The following is a 24267-nucleotide window of genomic DNA, read 5'->3' as shown; positions in this document are numbered from 1 at the left end:
TGACTCAGACTCACGTCCATTGAGTCAGTGATGCCATCCAGCCATCTCATCCTCTGTCGTCCCCTTCTCCTCCTGCCCCCAATCCCTCCCAGCATCAGAGTCTTTTCCAATGAGTCAACTCTTCGCATGAGGTGGCCAAAGTACTGGAGTTTCAGCTTTAGCATCATTCCTTCCAAAGAAATCCCAGGGCTGATTTCCTTCAGAATGGACTGGTTGGATCTCCTTGCAGTCCAAGGGACTCTCAAGAGTCTTCTCCAACACCACAGTTCAAAAGCATCAATTCTTCAGCACTCAGCCTTCTCCACAGTCCAACTCTCACATCCATACATGACCACTGGAAAAACCATAGCCTTGACTAGACGGACCTTAGTCGGCAAAGTAATGTCTCTGCTTTTGAATATGCTATCTAGGTTGGTCATAACTTTTCTTCTCAGGAGTAAGCATCTTTTAATTTCATGGCTGCAGTCACCATCTGCAGTGATTTTGGAGCCCCCCAAAATAAAGTCTGACACTGTTTCCACTGTTTCCCCATCTATTTCCCATGAAGTGATGGGACCAAATGCCATGATCTTCGTTTTCTGAATGTTGAGCTTTAAGCCAACTTTTTCACGCTCCTCTTTCACTTCCATCAAGAGGCTTTTTAGTTCCTCTTCACTTTCTGCCATAAGGGTGGTACCATCTGCATATCTGAGGTTATTGATATTTCTCCTGGCAATCTTGATTCCAGCTTGAGAATCATAGAAAAAGATATGAATTTGGAGAAAGGGTTTCACAAAAAGGCATTGTGTCCATTTTAAAGTGAGAATTTAGAAATAAATTACAGAGAATCCAAACCTCCATGAAGTTTTTGCAAACTGTAGGCTGCTGTGAGGTCCAGGTGGAAACAAGACTGTGAGGTAAGTCACATGCTTGTTCACACAATTCCCATTGCATCTCCTCGTTCCTGTAGCAGCCTCCTCCTTTTGGTGTCTTCTGCCTCTTCTGGGCCACTTTCAGATCCTGCCTCTCACAGGAGTAAGGTGAGCACAGAAGCTAATGAGAAGCAGTGATAAAGCGAATTGTTGATAGCAAAATAATAGTTGTTACTACTGAGAAGCCAGCAACATAAATAATAAGATTATTATAACTAGTAGCAATTGAAAAATAAATTCTGGAAAATAACAGCATCTGGAGGATGGCAGGGAGAAGGAATCGAAAAGTGCTAAAACTTCAGTCATGTTTAGTGGAAGTAGAGAGATTAGTAGAAATAAAGCCTCTCGATGAAGGCGAAATGGAGAATGAAAAAGCTGATTTAAGACGAAGATCATGGTATCTGTTCCAATCACTTCATGGCAAATAGATGGGGAAAAAATGGAAACAATGACAGACTTTATTTTCCTGGGCTCCAAAATCACTTCAGATAATGACTGCAGCCATGAAATTAAAAGATGCTTGATCCTTGGAAGAAAAGCTATAATGAGCCGAGACAGTGAATTAAAAAGCAGAGACATCACTTTGCTGACAAAGGTGCATATAGTCGAAGAGATGGTTTTTCCAGTAGTCATGTACAGATGTGAGAGTTGGACCATAAAGAAGACTGAATACCAAAAAATTAGTACTTCCGAAATGTGGTATTGGAGAAGACTCTTGAGAGTCCCTTGGACTGCAAGGAAATGAAACCAGTCAGTTCTAAAGGAAATCAACCCTGAATATTCATTGGAAGGACTGATGCTGAAGCTGAAGCTCTCATACTTTGGTCACCTGACGTGAAGAGCTGACTCAGTGAAATAAACCCTGATGCTGGGAAAGATTAAAGGCGGGAGGAGAAGGGGATGACAGAGGATGAGATGGTTGGATGGCATCACTGACTCCATGGACACGAGTTTGAGCAAGCTCCAGGAGAGAGTGAAGGACAGAGAAACCTTGCGTGCTGCAGTCCAAAGAGTTGAACAAGAGGCTCCAGCTGACTTCAGACATTTACTAGGAAAATATGGTAATTGTGAGGCAGTTTATGAACAACCACTAAAAATGTGAAGGACAGATAAGTAGACGACATTGTGTATAGTCAGTAGAAGAAAGTTATGGAATAAAAGATGTTCTACATGTTGAAGGAGGAAAAGGAGAGAGGAGGAGGAGCGGGAGGAGGAGGAGGAAGAGAAGAAAAATGGGGAGGAGGAGGGGAAGGAAGAGGAAAAACGTGGCAGAGAGGGAGAGAGAGAAGGTGAAGTAGTAAACAGTAGGTGAAAGAGCAGAAACGTCAAAGTATATCAAAAGTCGGACTTCTCTCATAGCTCAGTTGGTGAAGAATCCGCCTGCAGTGCAGGAGACCTGGGTTTGATTCCTGGGTTGGGAAGATCCCTTGGAGAAGGGAAAGGCAACCCACTCCAGTGTTCTGGGGAAATCCTGGGAAATCCCATGGCCAAAGGTGCCTGGCGGGCTGCAGTCCATGGGGTCGCCAGAGTCGGACGCGACTTAGCGACTAAACAAACCACCGTATCAAAAGTTAGTATAAATAAAATGGTTTAAATTTACCTTTTGAAGCAAAGGCATTCAGACTTGAATAAAGTAAAGACATATTTTAGGGGAATTTGTACCTTAAGTAAGATCAAATGATAATTTATGGGAACTTTTATCACTTAGCTCCTGTTAAATGAAATCAATGGAGAGTGCTTAGAAAAGAACCAAAAAAAAAAAAAAAAAAACAAACCACAAAGATATTAGAAAGGAGAAAATAACAAAGCCTGGAGTACAGATTATTGAAAGAAGAAACAAGCAAAAATATCAGGAATTTACTAATCAGTTTGAAGGCTTGGTTTTGAAGAGAATAATAAAATAGACCTCTAGCAAAACAACCTTCCCTCATGCATTAACAAAAGGACATTAAAAATACAGTAGAAATTTCACAGATTATAAAGAATCTTATACCCAATATGAAAAGTTAGGTAAAATAAATAATTTTCTAGAACATACGAATTATGAGCATTTGCCTAGGGGAAGAGTTAGAAAATTAGACTTAAAATTACAGTCTAATACCTCTTCACTCACTTCACACTCCCCGACTGCTTACCTCACCTACCCTTTAAAAAAGAGAAACCAGAAAGGTAAGCTTACAGTTTCTGTCCTATCCAAACTACCCCTACAGTATAGAAAACGTAAATTTATCAACTCACTGTGATTATTGTTAGGGTTTGAAATATGCTTAGGGATACCGTTATGTGGATACCAAACATGCACAAAGATCAGGCCACTGTAAGCCAGTCTCTTCCATGAACGTAGGTACTGATTAGTAAATGAATGACTAACCAAGTCAATCCTCTAGTACATTATAAAACATATAGTTACAAAAGAAGATATACAGAAGTGTTATATGCTCAGTTGTGTCCCACTCTTTACAACCCCATGGGCTGTAAACTGCCAGGCGCCTCTATCCGTGAGATTCTCCAGGCAAGAATACTGCAGTGGGTTGCCATTCCCTTCTCCAGGGGATCTTCGCAACCCAGGGATTGAACCCAGGCCTGCTGCATTGCAGGCAGATTCTTTACTTTCTGAGCCGAATGATCTCTAAAGAAAATGTAACAAGAGCAGGTATCTTTCTTACAATTTCATCTTTGATTCATAATCAAATTATGACTATTAACGATGCATGCTAATGATTGCCAAATGGTTTCTCTATGTCCTGTTTTTTTTTTTCATATTTTATCTTCTTATTCTCTCAACAGAACCAAAAGCACCTCAGAATTTTGCTTGTTCTGCTAAAAGTGCAACTGAAGGAAAGATTACCTGGACACCACCTCAAAATTATTTTGATAGATTCTCTCTTTGCTATGGGATTACTTCAGGTAATTTGTAGAAAATTTAATTCCATATCAGGAAAGATGAATCTAAAATTGGAAAACACTAGATATATGGATGGAGCAAGTGAGCCACAGAGCTTTCTACACAGCAACCGTGGTGGGCATCCCGTATGTCCTGATTTTAAGAACTGCCTCCACTTACTAATAGACTCCCCAGCCTCTGAGATGACCGAAGCTCAGAGCATCCCCAATATTGCTTGTCCTTCTTGACCTTCTTACTTATAATCTTTACATTCTAAAGCCTAGAGAAAGAAAATCTCTGGACAATAATACTCAGCTGTCTTCCACATATTATGTAAGTGAGCTGCACTGGCTTGAACTCATTGTTCTGGATAACAAACAAATCACTTTCATAGCTTGATCCAACTGGCACCTACACAAAATTGGGTGAATAAAAATGAACATATTCCTATTTAGTCATGGAGGGCACTTTACCGGCCAGTGGAATCTTAGAACGTAGTTCTAGTTAGCATGAAACTTCTGCAGAAGTACAGGCAGTCCAAAACACGTGCTATGATGCATCCAACCACTGGACTTGCCCTTCCTTTGGAGGGACTATTTAAGAAAACAGACCTCTCCTGGGTGATGCGAGGTATCTAAAATGCCTGTAGAAAACAGTGGGGACTGTGGACCATCTCAGAATAGATTCAGCCCTTGGGATAGCCCTCTTGACAGCCCTTGCCCTGTAATTTAAAGTAGTTTTGAGCTGAACATCTCACAGAGTTCCATCTCTTTAGTGGGTAGGTGAAATTTTCAGATTTCAAGAGGCAGAAAGCCACTTCTCTTCAGTGTGTTATTGTATATTTTGATAACATGTGCCTTTTGCTGGTTGAATCATACTAATCAAACTACTAAAGCAAAGCTCCATCCACATGTAGTTTTCCAGTTAGCATAAGAGGACTCAAATGCTATGGAGAAGAAATGTTTGCTATGTATTTGAGCTTATGGTACTTTGAAAAGTTATGTCTATGAGAAAAGAAAAATGGAAATTATAGGAAGATAGAACAGCAGGACAGTCGGATAGTCTGCCTCGCTGGACCCCTCTCCTGTGAGCTCTCTTTGCTTGGTTTCTGTGTGAGCACATTGGTTTTCTTTTCTCTTTTCTGAATCTCCTTCTCACTTTCCCTTGCTGTATTCCTCACTTTTTATATTCTCTCTCCACTACGGAGTTTTTTCAATGCCAGAGTATATGGAGGGAATTTATGGAACAGTGTTTATCATTCCTTTGCATTTTATACAGTTTAAAAGAGCATTTGAATAATGGGCTTAGAAGGAGGTGATGCATTGGTTATTGTGGTCAGACAAGTTTTTGTTTATTTTTTGCAACAAGTACAGATCCTTCTTATTCAGTGCTATCCAAATTTATGACTGCCCTGTGATAATCCTTGAGCAGAATGGGTAGGGAGGGATGGGCAGGGATACAACATCAGGCTTTGTGTGCCCTTTTCTCAGAAACTCGGTTGGTAACTGGCTGAATCCAGCCTCCACGGTGGCTCACGCACTGACTGTGCTCAAAGGGTTCTTCGGAACCAGCTCACCCGCAGTCCCCTGTCTCTCTCGGCCTCCGGACTCCGCTGCTTTCCCTCATCGTCTCAATTCCTGTAGTGCTCAGAGAAGTAGGATGTGGAGATGGAGTTATCAGTGATCAAATGGATTCTGCATCTGAAGTCCATAACAGTAGCTCATACCGAAGTTCAAAGTTTGGAGGTTATCAGAAAAAGTTTCACTAAAGTATTGGAAAAAAGACTTTCATAATATCCACCATGGGCTGTGCTTTCTCAGAAAGAAAATAGACCATCTTCACTGATACGCTTGGACTCATTTATTAATATGTTATGTACCAAATTAACTATGAAACCATTAGTTTGGAATATTTGAGTTTATTTGGAGTAATTACATTCATTCAGTACATTTGCCGATAGTTGTATGTACTTCTGAGCACAAACAATATTTTTGTATTTCAGTCACTCAGTTTGGAGTGGGCTCAGAATGATTTAATGTACAGACCAAGTTAAATATGTGGTAATCCTGACTTTTGATGACTTAATAAATGTTTCTGTTTTTCCCTCTGAGGTAAACCAAGTTGCACCACTCTGAATAAAACCCAGACTGAAAGAGATTTGCACCATTTGACACCTTTCACAGACTATGAGGTGCTGTTACAAGCCTGTGTCACAGGAAAAATAGTTCGCAGTGGAAATGTGACCTGTAAATTTAAGACAAATGCAACAAGTAAGTTATGAAGTTAATGCTTTTTTCTATGGATGGCGAAAAGCAAAGTCTAAACCGTTTAAATAGCAAGTTCACATTTATTCTTCATTTGGGAAGCACGTTGATTTGGCACATTTGTTAATATCTAGGGTTTATAATAGTTTAAAAAACAACAATTTAAAAGCTCTCATTTCAGGTTTTCTCTGTGTCCTTCAGGTATAATCACAGAATTGTAAGAATGAAGCCTGAGAACTTATGAGCTGGTACAGTGTGTAAGAGTTCAGGCAATTAAGTACCTAACCAACTTAGAGAAAAATGAATTATCTATTGTTATCTTTATTGTCTGGAAATTTCAACTGCTATCAGATACCTGAGAATACCACACTCACAAACTATTCACTTGCTGACTTTTGCTTGCACAAGTACTTCATAAACCGTAATACTTTGCCAGCATTTTCTTTTCATTGCAGTGAACTGCGTACTGTTTTAAGTCTCATTTTACATTCATTCGGCTGTTGCCACCAATGGGAGGCATCAGATTCCAGAAGCAAAGCTCCATCCGTCTCTGGGGTGACTGTGGACTCCATGAGGGTCAGGAGACAAGAAACAGCCTGTGCAGATCAGCAGCCAGGGCTCCAGAGACCCTCCTTGGGGCTAGGCTCACGGAGGACAGGTGTTCTACTCGGGGCTGGGCATAAAATGCTCCTAATGTCATTTAAGTTCATGCTTCAAAAGTCCAAGTCCTCAAACTTTACACTTTGGTTATTTTCCTGAATTCCTATGCTATCACAGTCACAAAGACGATTTGTTGCTAATGAAGAATTCAGCCAGGTATCGCCAGGGTCATGTAAGTGCTTCCAAAAGGAGGGCCTGAGCCATCTATAGGTCTCTGAGGTTTCCCTGTCACCATCTCTTCCCTGCCTGCCCCTTCTCTTCATTTCCTCTGTTCTCTACTTCTACACATTCTCTGTGAAAACTAGATAGCGTGTTAAAAAGCAGAGACATCACTTTGCCAGCAAAGCTCCATATGGTCAAAGCTTTGTTTTTCTAGTAGTTGTGTACAGCTATGAGGATTGTACCATAAAGAAGGCTGAGTGCCGAACAACTGATGCTTTCAATCTGTGGTGCTAGAGAAGACTGTCGAGAGTCCCTTGGACCTCAAGGAGATCCAACCAGTCCATCCTAAAGGAAATCAATCCTGAATATTCATTGGAAGGACTGATGCTGAAGGTGAAGCTCCAATAATATGGCCACAAGATATGAAGAGCCAACTCACTGGAAAAGGCCCTGATTCTGGGAAACATGGAGAGCAGGAGGAGAAGGGGGTGACGGGATGAGATGGTTGGATGGTCTCATTGACTCAATGACATGAGTTTGAGCAAACTCCAGGAGACAGTGAAGGACAGGAAGTCTGGGGTGCTGCAGTCTTTGGGGCTGCAAAATGCTGGACACAACTGAGTGACGGAAGAATAAGAACAGCACACTCTCTTTGGGAGAACCGCAAAAATCCCATAGTTTCAAGTACAACTTATGTGCTAATATTCATTGAATGATGTGTAATTTATTTTCAGATATTTTCTTAAACAGCTTTTTAATGTACATTATCTCCTAATTTCCCCATCCCCAAATAAGCACTTAGAATGGTTTATATTGTTCACATATGTTATCCAGTAATTTAAATATTCATTTAACAAATGGTTAAAGTAACCACTGTTTTTTTGTTGTTGTTGTTTTCTTTTTCATTTTGATAGATCCAAGCGAGGTCAATGGTCTAAGGGCTTCACGGAAGACAGAAAATACTATAGATGTGAACTGTAAACCTCCTGACCAGGTTAATGGCCCCAACGGGAAGTTCTATTTGGAAGTAAGATCTGGAAATACCTTGGTTAAAACTGATTCAGCATCAGAATGCAGATTCTTGGTAGAAGATCTTCAATACTTAACAGAATATAATTTTTCGGTAAGATTACAATTTCTATAGTCGCTCCAGAGCTGATATGTACTATAGTTATTATTCTGCAGTACTTAATACTAGGACTAGTGCTCACACAAGCTTGAGAAGCTCTGAGGCCTAAAGGAATCACACTTTGTAAGTCTTAAACCTTTGACTCCATACTTTTCATCTACAGTACTAAATATAGGGATTTACGGCAGATATTTGGTTGGAATATTTTTGACCTTCAGCACGGCTACTTATGGTTAAGTTATTGTTCCTATGTCAAGAAACACAGGGCACAAATTATTATTTATTAATGATAATTAGTTATTACTTTGCCACATCTTTTGTTCTTCTTGGCTTTGTGTCTTTACTAATGTGATCTTTCTTTAATTAAAAATATTTTTTTACAGGTACATTGAGGTTAGAAAATAGGAAAAAAATGTAAGGAAATAGCAATGTACGCAGAGTTTAAAAGCTCACCCATAAACTCACTGTCTACTGACCATATTTTGTGTATGTGTTTCTCAAATGGGAGGGCTCAGTCTTTTCCTCTTGCTGAGAAAGCCTCAGCTCATTCAGTTCATTCTGCCTCCTGTGTTTCTGAAGAATTTCCAAAGAAAACTGAAGACCTAGAAGACTCCTGACACTTTTGGTCACCAAACGTGTAAAGGTTTTCCCCGTCTAGCAGCTATCTGAGATGACTGGTGGGCGCCCCATAATTTAATTCAATTTCGACACCATCTACCCAGAGAAAGTGTCCTGTTCCACAGGGGAGGGGTCAGTCCCATGAGACTGGCCCCGCCCTGCTTCGGAATGATAGCTAAGAGATCCCCGTCACGTCTGCTCGATTGGGCTCCACGTCGGGGACTCCTAATACCCCTTTCTTGAGTTTGATTAATTTACTGAGGCAGCTCACATAACTCAGGCAAATACTTAAAGGCTGTGAGAAAGGATTCAGGTAAACAGCCAGGTGAAGAGATATGTAGGGGAGGTCTGGGAGGGTCTGAGTGCAGGAGCCTCTGTCCCCGTGGAGTTGGGGGTGTGTCTCTCTCCTGGTGTGAATGTACTCCCTAGTCTGGAAGCTCTCTGAACCCTGTACTTCTGGGAATTTCTGGAGGCTTCATCACATAGACACGATCAGTCATAAACTCCATTTTCTACTCTTCTCCCTTCTCATGAGAATGGGGGGGCGCTGAAAATTCCAAGACTGATTCTGGCTTGGTCTTGGCAGTCCTCCTGTGGGAGCCGTCTGGGAACCTGCTCAGAGTCACTTCAGTGGAAGAAAAGACTGTCACTCCTGGTGGCTCAGTGAGAAAGAATCTGCCTGCAATGTGGGAGACCTGGGTTTCATCCCTGGGTCTGGAAGATTCCCTGGAGGAGGAAATGGCAACCCACTCCAGGATTCTTGCCAGGAGAATCCATGGACAGAGGAGCCTGGCAGGCTACAGTCCATGGGATCGCAAAGTGTTGGCCATGACTGAATGACTGAGCATGCACGTAGGAAATTACAAAGGTTTTAGGAGCTCTGTGTCAGAAACTGGATATATTTCTCATTATCTCACCACTCCCATGATAAAAGCACACGGTTTGATAAACTGCATGTTTCAAAAATCACTGTATCATGAACATTTTCCATATTAAGTATTCTGCTACTAATTTCTAATGGTTGCACAAGGTTTTGTCTTATGGCTTTATTGCATTCTACTCACCATGACTGTTTTGGTCTCTGTTAAAAACAACAATAAGTAAACACTCTTATTGGAAAATAACAGCATCTTTGAATATGTCTTTTATTGTCTCTGAATAAATTCCTGAAAAAGAATGTATTGGGCCAAAAGGAAGTTACATGTAATTTAAGATTTTTTAAAAATTAACCCATTGGAGTATAGTTGCTTTACAGCGTCTTGTTAGTCTCTTGCTGTACGGCAAAGTGAAGCAGTCACACCTGTACACATATCCCCTTTTTTGGATTTCCTTCCCATTTAGGTCGCCACAGAGCGCTAAGAAGAGGTCTCTGTGTTGGGCAGCAGGCTCTCACTAGCTGTCTATTTTATACACAGTATCAACAGTGTCTCTATGTCACTCCTAATCTCCCAAATCATCTCACATTGTCTTTCCCCTTTGGTAACCATGTCTGTTTGCTACGTCTGTGTCTCTATTTCTGCTTTGCAAATAAGTTCATCTCCACCGTTTTTCTAAGTTCAGCATACGTATGCGATGTTTGTCTTTCTCTTTCTGACTTACTTCACTCTGTGTGGCAATCTAGGTCCATCCACATCTCTGCACACGGCGCTGTTGAGTTCCTTGGTATGGCTGAATGGAATTCCACTGCATACCTGTCCCTCATCTTCTCTGTCCCTTCCTCTGCTGGTGGGTACTTAAGTTACTTCCATGTCTTGGCTATTGTAAACAGTGCTGCAGTGAACATCTCAGTTTGTGCACCTTCTCAGACCATGTTTTTCTCTGGGTTTATGCCTGGGAGTGGGATTGCTGTGCAGTGTGATAGCTCTAATTTTAGCTTTTTAAGGAACCTCCATGCTATTCTCCATAGTGGCCACACCAATTTACATTCCTGTCCACAGCATAGGAGGGTTTGAATGAGTGCACTTTTTTTAATTTTCCCAAACAAATGCATTGTTATTACCTATTATTGTCCATTTCACCTCATCTTCCTCAGCACCCAGGAAGCTCCAGGCACACTGGCTTTCTTTCTGTTTTTCAAAACACTTAGGTTTTACTGTCTTTAAAAACTTAGTACTCTTCTCTCTTTCTGGAGTTTTCTTCTCCCATGTGTCAATCGTGATAACTTATTCTGGAAAAATATAGCTCAACACCATATTAAAGTGCAGTCTTAAAATTCAAATTAGGAGACAGTTTAGCTTTCCATTCTCTTCCTCACTCTTCAAGACTATTGTTTTCTTCTCTGCAGTTCCCATAACTTGCTTTTATGTTTATTTCAGAACCTGTTGCTATATTTATACCTTCATGAAGGAGTAACGTTTTAGCTTTATACATCATTCTTATCTCCAGTTAATAAATTAATATAATTGTTTTTATAGTTATTAATTTATTACTTGCCATTATTATAGGTTTATTTTGATGTTCTGCTAGTTTGGGAACTGAAAGTGATTTTTGACTATTTCTTTCTCCTTTTCTTTTTTATTAACTAAGAAAAAGCTTTAAACTTATCAATTATCCTTTGCTAAAATTTTCACTCTATCCCATGTCTTTTATCCCTAACTTTTCAATGACTGACATAAAATTGAATGAATGGATTTTTAAACTAGATTGTTCTTATTATTGATAATTTCCATAGAGTATGTAATTATAATTTGGAAACATTTTAAATTAATTTTTTAAAGAAAATGTTTGTATATTTTTAGTTCCTGCATTTTTGTATTGTGCTTAATTATTATTTTAAAAAGATAACTGGGCTTTTATAATTTCTGCCCTTTGAAATTTACACTGTTTTTTACAGCTCAATGTGAGATTAATATTTATAAACATTCTGTGGGTACTGGTGAGATTGTATATCCTCCACAGGGTAAAAGCTTAGGTATATTTTTTTTACAGATCTATCATATTTATCATTCAGTTCAGTTCATTTCAGTCACTCAGTCGTGTCCGACTCTTTGTGACCCCGTGGACTGCAGCATGCCAGGCCTCCCTGTCCATCACCAAGGCCTGGAGTTTACTCAAACTCATGTCCTTTGAGTCGGTGATGCCATCCAACCATCTCATCCTCTGTCGTCCCCTTCTCCTCCCACCTTCAGTCTTTCCCAGCATCAGGGTCTTTTTCAGTGAGTCAGTCCTTCACATCAGATCGCCAAAGTATATTTATCATTCACCTCTTTTAATCAAATCTACTTTTACCTCGATTGTTTATTTTGTTTTTTTGACTGAAGATTCTTGATGCTTTCTTGGTCCGTGCAATTTCCCTTGTGTATCTACATTGGTTTTGCTTGATCATGTTTAATCCTTATGTCTAAACTGTAGATGTTGCCATGTCATCAATTTGTATCATTTTAACCCTTATGAACTAAAATTACTTTAGTATAAATAGTGTGATTCTTACATTAAATTGTTTCCACTTAGTCTTAAAATTTTTTTGTACAGAGTATGAGTATGTGTAACTCTAGTAAGCAGTATACACCAGAATTTCCTTTTTAAAGAAATGTGAAGATATTAGTCTATTCATAGGGAATTTTAACTTTAAATAATGAACACTTTGGTATGTTGGATTTTATTCCTTCGTGTCCACTTAGTTCTTGCTGACCATAGCTATCAGTATTATTATTATTGCTAAATGGGATAAGATTTCTTTATATCATTTTCACTGGTAAATATTTAAGAAATCTGATAATAGAGTATTGCCATAGTCTTGAAGTTTCAAGTTATCCAGTATATATTTTAATGAAAATAAACAGCAGTGTATGACAAATAGGAGTGTGTTATATTGTGAATCACAAATTTAATTTAGAAAACCTTCTTCTCTCTCGTTTCTGAAACCCAGGTCTATTATAACAATACAAAATATGCTGGTCCTCGGGAGAGTGTTACAGCATCAACATCTTGTAAGTCTTCTCCGGGCTATTTATTCTGTTTTCATGACACATGTGTTCCTGCTTCCAATGCTTTATTATTTTACATTCGTACTCACATTTAATTATTAAATTTTCAAATTGTATATTTCCATAAACATTATATTTTAAGCTGTGTGAGCAAATGTACATGCAGGTGAACATCATGTTAAAATAAGGCCTTACACTTGGGCAGGCTCGGGGCCACCCTGCGTGGTGTGGGCCCCTCTCCTGTCCGCACGTACCTGGCCACTCCACAATGCTCAATAAACATCATAGTGGAACATTTGGCCTGTTGGCATTTATCCGAAAACTTGAAAGAAAGGCTCCGCTACTGTCCTCAGTCACCTGTCTTCTGACATAAGCGTGTTTGCATGTAAAGTAAGCTGAGGGGGTGGTCTGGTATCTTCAGTTATCTTATCACCGTGGGGCATGTGTGTGTTTGCTGTTTGTATTTTTTTTTTTTTTCAAACAAATGCTTTGTGTGTGTGCTGGGTCGATCAGTGCCTCTGACTCTTTGCAGCCCCATGGACTGCAGCCCGCCAGGCTCCTCTGTCCATGGGATTTCCCAGGCAGGAATACTGAAGTGGGCTGCCATTTCCTCCTCCAGGGGATCTTCCTACCCAGAGATCAAACCAGTCAACCTTACCTCCCGTGACCAAAAACTAGACTCAGTTAGCGAAAGCTGTTTATTTATCACAAGCAGGATTTCGGTCATTCTGGACATTACTTTTCAATCATCAAGTGAATGTATCCAACCTGAGGTTTCCTGAAAAAGAAATAATATCTTAAGTTCAGTTTAGGAAATTCAATTCTTGAAAGTTGGTTGATTTCATAAAATAATTCATGAAGAATTTACCTACATAGACTCCTATTATGATTCTGTTTATGGTGTTTCTTCGTGTTAGGAACCAGCATATTTGTCTTGTGTACCGTGTTAGAAATTACCTTTTTTCTGAACTTACTTTTGATGGATGTATAGTTGAATTGTTGATTACAGTGTTGTGTTAATTACCGCTGTACAGCAAAGCATCTCACATGCATCTAAAAGCACTCTGTGTTTATATTCTTTTCCATTATGGTTTATCCAGGATATTGAATATAGTTCCCAGTGCTATACAGTGTGACCTTGTAGTTTATCCATTATAATCTATTCAGTATGTACACCAGTTTGCATCTGCTCATCCCAAACTGCCCCCAAATATGGGGTGCTTCATGAATTTGTGTGTCATCCTTCCTCAGGACTGGCACTAAAATTCTGTGTTGTTTCAGTCTTAGTATATGTGCTGCAGAAGCCAGCACTGTTACCTTTTCTTTTTTTCTGTCCCTCAACTGTATGCTTGGCAGAAGCAGGTGTTACTACAAATCTATGTTGATTTACCCAACTAAGCTAGGATAAACAGGCCCTAAAAGCTTCCCCAGTGGCTCAGTGGTAAAGAATCCATCTGTCAATGCAAGAGACATGGGTTTGATCCCTGGAGAAGCAAATGGCAACGCACTCTAGTATTCTTGCCTGGAAAATTCTATAGAGAGAGGAGCCTGGTGGGCTACAGTCCATGGGATCACAAAGAGTCTGACGTGACTGAGTACGCAAGCAAAAATGCTTTAATCAAAGTAGAGCTGTGTGTAGGAAAAATCACTGAAATTAAATGTCATTGTAACAGTGAGGATAACAGCTGGATGTCACCACTCCCCTCTGCTTGTTCTGCTCACCAGAACGCCCAGTTTTCACTGTTTCTGTTTTCAGTTCTTCTTATAGTTTCCTCCATGTCTAAAAGCAATATCATCTGCTGCTCTTTGGAGAGTTGCTTATTGGTCTGAGCCTGTGGAGGAAGAAGACCTCACACTGTTTGAGTTTTCTCTGCTTGTCAGCTTTGTAAATTAAGTTAAATTCAGACCTCCAAGTGTGGTGTTACCAAGCATAGCTGGTTTTTATTTTTATTTTTTAAGATTTTTTTGATGTAGACCACTTTTAAAGTCTTTATTGGGTTTGTTACACTATTGCTTCCATTTTATGTTTTGGTTATTTTGGCCGTGAGGCATGTGGGATCTTGATTCCCTGACCAGGTGTCGAACCTGCGGTCCCTGCATTGGAAGGCAAAGTCTTAAACCCTGGACCACCAGGGAATTCCCTCCACAGCTGTTTCTGATGGCAGCTCACCAGTGCTCATATGCACGTGTGCATTCACTGATGCTTTATTTTCCCAAGTCTTTCAAAGAGGGAATATATCAGTTCAGTTCAGTCAAGCATCTTATTTTCCAAACGTGCTTGACTAGTTTCCATAAAAAGTTTTAGTTCTTTCTGCTCAGATATTTTAAATGAAGGCTCCTAATGTGAAATGCCGTACACATTCAGCCAGCTCTCTTGAACTTTATTTCCATGCACTTTTCTTTTCTAAGCTCTTACAATACCAACAGCTTCATTGAGTTCTGATTATGTAAACAGTTCATAGTGGCAGCACTTACTCTTGGGGGTCATAGATTCCACTGGACAATTCACACAACCATCTCTATAAGCCCAGCTTGGCACCACTTCACTCAGAGAATCACGGAGCAGGGAACACAGTCAGAAGCGGGGTCTGGCCGAGGAATTCCCGGTAGCATTGCCCACTGCAGTCTGAGGACCATGAACAGTTCAACCCTCCAGACTCTACTGAGAAGAGTGAGGCCACCTGTGGCGGAGCGTCCCGGCTTAGAAGCCCCGTGTTAAGAAAGGAGCTGATGGATTATGTGGTAGTTCCCTGGGCACAGCTGCCAAAGGCGCCGACGGGGGTGAGCCGCGGGACACGATGCGCGCTGCGTGCATGCTCTCAGGGGAGCCCAGGTCAGCACTTCCCACCAGGATGGTGGTTCATCCACGCCCGTCCTGGCCCAGACGCCATGCAGAACTCAGGGCTTGTGTCGATACCTGCCGTGTTGCCAAGTAACACAGCTGCGAGTCCGTCTTTATCAGATTTTACCTTCAGTGGAGATACAGGGTCACCCCATCCTTCTTTTCTCCATAGGGCAGAAAAACTATCAACTCTTTCTAGCAATAGATTCTCCTAAGAGATAAATCATGTTGTCCCCTTTTAATAGTGACATCTACTCGAGGGTGGGGTGGCTCTTGAGTTGTGAATTGCAGAAGCACAGCTACTCGAAATGTATTTGACTCGGTTTTTCTGGCATCACACTCTACCACCTGTATTTTAACAACATTTGGGCCCTTTCCTTCTGAAGCTCTCTAAGGCTACACCCGATGCCATTATAAAGTTTCCCCTCATCGGTTTCCCGTTTTAGAATTGCTGCATTTGAATCTCATGTATTTTAAAAATTTTACCATTTTTTAAAAATCTGGTACTGTAAGAAGGAAATATTCCAATTTTGCATGCATTAAGATATCTTTATAATGGCACTTGATCAATATGTTACCCTGGGATGGAATCTAAGCTTAAAAATCTAGACTTTGAAAGTATTTCTGTGGACATCCCTGGTGGTCCAGTGGTTGAGTCTTCAGCTTCCTGCAGGGTGTTGTGGGTTCAGTCCTTGCTCAGGGAGCTAAGATTCCGCATGCTGCGTGGTGTGGCAAATAAACAATAAATAGCTGCAAGCTCTGTAGAAGGATTTTTCTGAAGTTTGTTTGTTTGTTCCACTGTGTCCCGTGTGACTTCCCGGCTTCTTTTTCTTTTCCTATGTCCCCGTGTTTTATTTTCTTCTGGGAGTGTTTCGGCTCTCCTCTTTATTCTTGGTTGTCTGTGGGTCTTTTGCACTTATTTTCCTGGATGCTACTGGCCTTTGTGACCTGGAGACTACTATCTGTGGAAAATTTTCTTTGGTTCACTTTCTTTTTGCTGGCCTGTTGGAGTTCGTCTGGGTCACATTTTGGAGTCAGAAGTTGATGTATTATTTTGGCATCCATCTTTCGTGAGAGGGTTTCCTTGAGGGCTTGGTTCTCATTGGCGATTTTATCCTAGTTACAGTGACACACACGGGAGAAGGTGATTAGAAGTCCCGTCGTCCTTAAGGGGCCGTGTGGGCCGCGAGATCCTCTGTGTTGTTACTGACCACCCATTGTCTCCAGACACGCAGTTTGGGCAGCCCTTGGCCTGGCTGAGTTGCTTCACGCTTCCGGCTGTAAAAGAAACGTCTCGTGCTCAGGAAATCTTGCACGGATCGTGTAGAAAATAGGTTTCTCTTATTTTCACACTTCTCTACCTTTTTCCCCTTAAATCCAAGGAAAATATATAATCGTTTTATTGGCTTATTCACCTGTCTAGCCTTTGTTTCCCCCCAGAGAGAAGGAAGATTCCCTCCAAACTGGTGCCTTTTTAAGCCGTGTTTTCTGTCCTATCCCCAGAGACCGTCATGGTTGTAGGAAGCATAGCATTTGCTCGGTCAGTGTGGGATGAGTGAGGGGTACTGATCAGTTAAGACAGTAGTGGATGCCGTAACAGATAGATCCCCGGATCGCTGTGGCGTAACTGAGTAGACACTGCTTATTTTCTTAATCTTTTTTAAAAATTGGAGTATAGTTGCTTCACAGTTGCTGGGTTAGTTTCTGCTGTACAGTGGAGTGACTTATGTACACACACACGTGCACCTCCTTCCTCTTGGACCTGCACCCCTCAGCCCACCCCTCTAGGTCGTCGCAGAGCAGTGAGCTGAGCTGAGCTGAGCTGAGTTGGGCAGGCTTTGCTGTCCATCCCCAACTCCCGTGGACGGCGGCTTCCCGCGAGTAGCGTGCGTGTCTCAGTGCTCGGCCCTCAGTTCGTCCCCCTCCTTGGTGCCCGCCTGTCTGCCCTCTATATCTGCATCGGTACTCCTGCCCTGCGAAGAGGTTTGTCTGTACCATTTCTCTAGATTCCACATACTGACATTAATACGCATTATTTGTTTTCCTCTTTCTGACTTACTTCACTCTGTCTGATGGGCTCTAGGTCCATTTCTACTCCAACTGGGGATGTTTATGTCCTTGTCAAGGGCAGAGTCTTGCTCCACACACTCATTCAAAGCTCCTTGCGGACCCAGGGGCTGCCCTCTCCAGAGGTGGCTCCTGAAGTTGGGATGACAACCAAGCTCCAGCCAGCATTCTGGAGAAGAGAATGTAGGGTCTTTCACAGGGTGGAAAATACCAGACCCAGCTGTGATCGATATGCCTGCTACCCTTATCTCAGTTACCTGTACAGACTTAACAGCAAGGGAGAGAAAATAAGTCTGCTTAAGAGTTAGCTAGGGCCAGCCACGGGCAGAGGAAGGGAGCAGGGTCGGGGAGGAGGCCGATTGTTCCCCTCAACCCCACGGACTGCCTCCAGTCGAAAGCACACAGGACAGGTGGCTGTGTATTTGTTTTCTCTTGCTGTCTAACGGGTTAAACCAGCAGCTTCACACCACACCCACTGATTTATTAGCTCACAATTCCGTAGTCAGAGTTCCGGCTCCGTGTGACTGGGTCTTCTGAAACCTAGATGTCGGCCAGGATGAGTTTTTATCTGGAGAATATGCATACAAATGCTTCCAGGGTTGATCCAGGTTGGCGGAGTCCTGTTTCTTGCTGTGGTGGGACCGCTGGCCTGATTTCCTTGGGGTCCCGGGGCCAGGGCTTGCACTCAGCTCCCAGAAGCCCCTCGTGTTCTTTCCAGCTGACCTGCTCCAGACAGCCTGGGGAGTCCTTCAGCACCTCAAATCACTGACTTCAGCTTTTTTAAAGGACTCGTGGTTAGGTCATGCTCACCCAGAACAGTCTTGGTGTCTTCCAGCGGGAAAGTCCCCGCTGACTTGAGGCTGGAGTTCGCTCTGCAGTTTCTTTGTCGTAGTGCCTACATTAGTGGTTGATGAGATAACTGAGACTGGAAACCTTGGGCACCATCTGGAAATTCTCCTCACCACCCATCTCCTTCAAAGCACCCAGGCTTCTCAGCCCAGCCCCACCTCAAATGTATAATTTCTGGATTGCCTTAGAAGCATGATTCAGGAGGGTTGAATTTGCTTCCTCACCTACAAGAGTAAGAAGGCTAGGTCTCTGCCCATCTTCATGAAGCACGCTGACCACAGCAGCAGTAGGGAACCCTGATGTGGATAATGGTCCTCCACTCCCACCATCAGTGCAGTTCAGTCGCTCAGTTGTGTCCGACCCTTTGCAACCCCAGGGACTGCAGCATGCCAGGCTTCCCTGTCCATCACCAACTCCCAGAGCTTGCTCAGTCTCATGTCCACCGAGTCCATGATGCCATCCAACCGTCCCATCCTCTGTCATCCCTTTCTCCTGCCTTCAATCTTTCCCAGCATCAGGGTCTTTTCCAGTGAGTCAGCTCTTCGCATCAAGTGGCCAAAGGATTGGAGTTTCAGCTTCAGCATCAGCCCTTCCAGTGACTATTCAGGACCGACTTCCTTTAGGGCCCCCACCATGCACAAAGTCAATTCATAATCCATCACCATCATCTCTCTCTTGCCATTACCCTGGAATCCCTTGATCCTGGAACCAACGTCCATGACCAACAGCCTTCTTTTTCTCCCGGGTCATCATTTCCCTCCTCTGCTGGATAGGTCTCGTTGGCATGCAGTTTTTAAAAGCAAACAAGCAGGAGCAACCGCAGTATCTCTCCTGACCCCGTTTCCTCTTCAGCTGCCGCCCTAGTTCTCCACCCGCACACCTGTCAACAGCAAAGCTCCTTTCATCCTGCTTCACTTGAGAGTCCCTTTGCCGGCTGCATCTTTTCCTCCTACTTTTTAACCCTGCATGTCTCAGGACTGAGTCTTGGGACTTCTATCCACTTTTAATTTCCGGGTTAATCATTCAGTCTTCACAGCTTTAAGCAACAGCTGTATGTTGGAGACCCTCTATCCAGTCTCAGATCTCTTCTAGCCAGCCTCCTACTTGGCACCTCCACTTGGGTGTCTACTTGTCCTTTCAGACTCTCAAATCCCAAACTGAGCTTCTGTTTCCCTCTGGGGCTGCTCCGCACAGCCTTCCCAGTCTTCACTGACGGTGATGCTGCATGACTTCTTTCTCCTAACACCTGCGCTGCCAGCCTCATCTGAGCCACTGTTATATTTTGCCTGGATGATAGTGCTTTCAACAAGGGGGTTATACAAATCTGTCTAATGCCCATGTCACAGTTGATTACTCCTCTACTCAAAATCCTGCAGGTGGTACAGATTTAACTCAAATACCAAGGTAAGCGGGCATTCCCTGGAGGCCCAATGGCTCGCGCTCTGTGCTCTCTCCCTGGAGCGTGTGGGTTCCAACCCTGATTGGGGAGCTAAGATCTTACAAATATAGTGGTGCAGCAAAACAACAAACAAGCAAACACACACACACACACACACACACACACACACACACACACCAGTGTGACCTTAAATGCTTCACAAGCCCCTCCAATCTTACCCTTGCCCTCTGCTGACTCATTCTCAGCTGGCATCTCCTGAGGCCCATCCCTCTCCCCCACTCCAGCCTCAGGGGATTCCTGCTGCTCCTTGGATGCTAGGTGTGTTCCTGCCTCGAGGCTCTCACCTAATCCCACCTGTGCCTGAACAAGCATCCCCCAGATACCTGTCTAGCTAACTCCTCACCTTCTCAGTTCAGTTCAGTTCAGTTCAGTTCAGTCACCTACTTGTGTCTGACTCTTTGTGACCCCATGGATTGCAGCACGCCAGGCCTCCCTGTCCATCACCAACTCCCAGAGCTTGCTCAAACTCATGTCCATGGAGTTGGTGATGCCATCCAGCCATCTCATCCTCTGTCGCCCTCTTCTCCTCCTGCTTTCAACCTTTCCCAGCATCAGGGTCTTTTCCAATGAGTCAGTTCTTCGCATCAGGTGGCCAAAGGATTGGAGTTTCAGCTTCAGCATCAGTCCTTCCAATGAATATTCAGGACGGATCTCCTTTAGGATGCACTGATATGATCTCCTCAGAGTCCAAGGGACTCTCGGGAGTCTCCGCCAACACCACAGTTCAAAAGCATAAATTCTTTGGCACTCAGCTTTCTTTACAGTTCAACTCTCCCATCCATACATGACCACAGGAAAAACCATAGCTTTGATTAGACAGACCTTTGTTGGCAAAGTAATGTCTATGCTTTTTAATACGCTGTCTAGATTGGTCATAACTTTTCTTTCAAGGAGTAAGTGTCTTTGAATTTCATGGGTGCAGTCATTATCTGCAGTGATTTTGAAGCCACCAAAAATAAACTATGTCTCTGTTTCCACTGTTTTCCCATTTATTTGCCATAAAGTGATGGGACCAGATGCCATGATCTTAGTTTTCTGAATGTTGACCTTTCAGCCAACTTTTTCACTCTCCTCTTTCACTTTTATCAAGAGGCTTTTTAGTTCTTCTTTGCTTTCTGCATAAGGGTGGGGTCATCTGCATATCTGAGGTTATTGATATTTCTCCCAGCAATCTTGATTCCAGCTTGTGCTTCATCCAGCCTAGCATTTCTCATATGTACTCTGCATAGAAGTTAAATAAGCAGGGAGACAGTATACAGCCTTGACATACTCTTTTTCTGATTCGGAACCAGTCTGTTGTTCCATGTCCAGTTCTAACTGTTGCTTCCTGACCTCAAGAGGCAGGTCAGGTGGTCTGGTATTCCCATCTCTTGAAGAATTTTCCATAGTTTGTTGTGATCCACACAGTCAAAGGCTTCGGTATAGCCAATAAAGCAAAAGTAGATGTTATTTTTTGGAACTCTCTTGCTTTTTTGATGATCCAGCAGATGTTGGCAATTTGATCTCTGGTTCCTCTGCTTTTTCTAAATCCAGCTTGAACATCTGGAATTTCATAGTTCACGTACTGTTGAATCCTTGGAGATTTTGAGCGTTACTTTACTAGCGTGTGAGATGAGTGCAATTGTGCAGTATTTTGAGCATTCTTTGGCATTGCCTTTCTTTGGGATTGGAATGAAAACTGACCTTTTCCAGTCCTGTGGCCACTGCTGAGTTTTCCACATTTGCTGGCATACTGAGTGCAGCACTTTCACAGCATCATCTTTTAGGATTTGAAATAGCTCCACTGGAATTCCATCACCTCCACCAGCTTTGTTTGTAGTGATGCTTTCTAAGGCCCACTTGACTTCACATTCCAGAATGTCTGGCTCTAAGTCAGTGTTCACACCATCGTGATTATCTTGGTCGTGAAACCCTTTTTTGTACAGTTCTTCTGTGTATTCTTGCCACCTCTTCTTAATATCTTCTGCTTCTGTTAGGTCCATACCATTTCTGTCCTTTATTGAGCCCATCTTTGCATGAAATATTCCCTTGGTATCTCTAATTTTCTTGAAGAGATCTCTAGTCTTTCAAATTCCATTGTTTTCCTCTATTTCTTTGCATTGATCACTGAGGAAGGCTTTCTTATCTCTCCTTGCTATTCTTTGGAACTCTGCATTCAAATGAGTGTATCTTTCTTTTTCTCCTTTGCTTTACACTTCTCTTCTTTTCACAGCTATTTGTAAGGCCTCCCCAGACAGCCATTTTGCCTTTTTGCATTTCTTTTCCTTGGGGATGGTCTTGATCCCTGTCTCCTGTACAATGTCACGAACCTCCGTCTGTAGTTCTTCAGATCTATCAGGTCTATCAGATCTAATCCCTTGAATCTATTTGTCACTTCCACTGTATAATCATAAGGGATTTGATTTAGATCATACCTGAATGGTTTAGTGGTTTTCCCTACTTTCTTCAATTTAAGTCTGAATTTGGCAATAAGGAGTTCATGATCTGAGCCACAGTCAGCTCCCAGTCTTGTTTTTGCTGACTGTATAGAGCTTCTCCATCTTGGCTGCAAATAATATAATCAATCTGATTTCAGTATTGACCATCTGATGATGTCCATGTGTAGACACTTCTCTTGTGTTGCTGGAAGAGGGTGTTTGCATTGACCAGTGCATTCTCTTGGTAAAACTCTATTATCCTTTCTCCTACTTCATTCTGTACTCGAAGGCCAAATTTGCCTGTTACTCCAAGTATCTCTTGACTTCCTACTTTTGCATTCCAATCCCCTATAATGAAAAGGACATTATAGGGTGTTAGTTTTTTGGGGTGTTAGTTCTAGAAGTTCTTGTAGGTCTTCATAGAACCATTCAACTTCAGCTTCTTCAGCATTACTGGTTGAGGCATAGACTTGGATTACTGTGATATTGAATAGTTTTCCTTGAAAATGAACAGAGATCATTGTCATTTTTGAGACTGCATCCAAGTATTGCATTTTGGACTCTTTCGTTGACTAGTCCTTTGACTGCTACTCCATTTCTTCTAAGGGATTCTTGCCCACAGTAGTAGATATAATGGTCATCTGAGTTACATTCATCCATTCCAGTCCATTTTAGTTCACTGATTCCTAGAATGTTGATGTTCACTCTTGCCATCTCCTGTTTGACCACTTCCAATTTGCCTTGTTTCATGGACCTAACATTCCAGGTTCCTATGCAATATTGCTCTTTACAGCATTGGACTTTCATCACCAGTCACATTCACAGCTGGGCATTGTTTTTACTTTGGCTCCATCCATTGATTCTTTCTGGAGTTATTTCTCCACTGATCTCCAGAGCATATTGGGCACCTACCCACCTGGGGTGTTCATCTTTCAGTGTCTTATCCTTTTGCCTTTTCACACTGTTCATGGGGTTCTCAAGGCAAGAATACTGAAGTGGTTTGCCATTCCCTTCTCCACTGGACCACGTTTTGTCAGAACTCTCCACCATGACCCGTCTGTCTTGGGTGGCCCTACATGGCATGACCCATAGTTTCACTGAGTTAGAGAAGGCTGTGGTCCATGTGATCAGATTGGTTAGTTTTCTGTGATTGTGGTTTTCAGCCTATCTGCCCTCTGATGGAGAAGGATAAGAGGCTTATTGGAGCTTCCTGGTGGAGAGACTGATTGAGGGGGTAATTGGGTCTGGTTATGATGGGTGGGACCATGCTCAGTAAATCTTTAACCCAATTTTCTGTTGATGGGTGGGGCTGTGTTCCCTCTCTTATTTACCTGGGACCTAACTGTGGTGGAGGGAATGAAGACAATGGCAACCCCCTTCCCAAGGTCCCATGTATACACTGCTACACTCAGTGCCCCCAGCCCTGCGGCAGGCCACCGGCAGCCCACGCCTCTGCGGGGACTCCTGGACACTCACGGGCAAGTCTGGGTCAGTCTTTTGTGGGGTCATTGCTCCTCTCTCCTGGGTCCATATGTGCAGAAGGTTCTTTTGTGCCCTCCCAGAGTCTGTTTACCATCTGAGCCACCAGGGAAGTCAATATTGAAATCAGACTGATTATATTCTTTGCAGTCAAAGATGGAGAAGCTCTATACAGTCAGCAAAAACAAGACTGGGAGCTGACTGTGGCTCAGATCATGAAGTCCTTATTGCCAAATTCAGACTTAAATTGAAGACAGTAGGGAAAACCACTAGACCATTCAGGTATGACCTAAATCAAATCCCTTATGATTATACAGTGGAAGTGAGAAATAGATTTAAGGGCCTAGATCTGATAGATAGAGTGCCTGATGAACTATGGACAGAGGTTCATGACATTGTACAGGAGACAGGGATCAAGACCATCCCCATGGAAAAGAAATGCAAAAAAGCCAAATGGCTGTCTGGGGAGGCCTTACAGATAGCTGTGAAAGGAAGAGAGGCGAAAAGCAAAGGAGAAAAGGAAAGATATAAGCATCTGAATGCAGAGTTCCACAGAATAGCAAGAAGAGATAAGAAAGCCTTCTTCAGCGATCAATGCAA

General features: G+C 42.5%; 1 protein-coding gene across 1 annotated transcript in view; it reads left to right on the top strand.

The window, feature by feature from the left end:
• PTPRC (protein tyrosine phosphatase receptor type C) overlaps window positions 1–24267 on the top strand; it is a 141625-nt gene that overhangs the window by 71664 nt on the left and 45694 nt on the right. The window contains exons 8-11 of the mRNA XM_040263779.1: window positions 3699–3818; window positions 5907–6065; window positions 7796–8004; window positions 12497–12643. Of these exons, the coding sequence (XP_040119713.1) occupies window positions 3699–3818; window positions 5907–6065; window positions 7796–8004; window positions 12497–12643 (635 nt within the window). The remainder of the gene's footprint in view (window positions 1–3698; window positions 3819–5906; window positions 6066–7795; window positions 8005–12496; window positions 12644–24267) is intronic.

This window comes from Oryx dammah, unplaced genomic scaffold (assembly GCF_014754425.2).
Source record: "Oryx dammah isolate SB20612 unplaced genomic scaffold, SCBI_Odam_1.1 HiC_scaffold_21, whole genome shotgun sequence".
NCBI lineage: Eukaryota > Metazoa > Chordata > Mammalia > Artiodactyla > Bovidae > Oryx > Oryx dammah.
The sequence above is the reverse complement of the archived record's forward strand: the minus strand, read 5'-3'. Positions and strand labels throughout refer to the sequence as shown.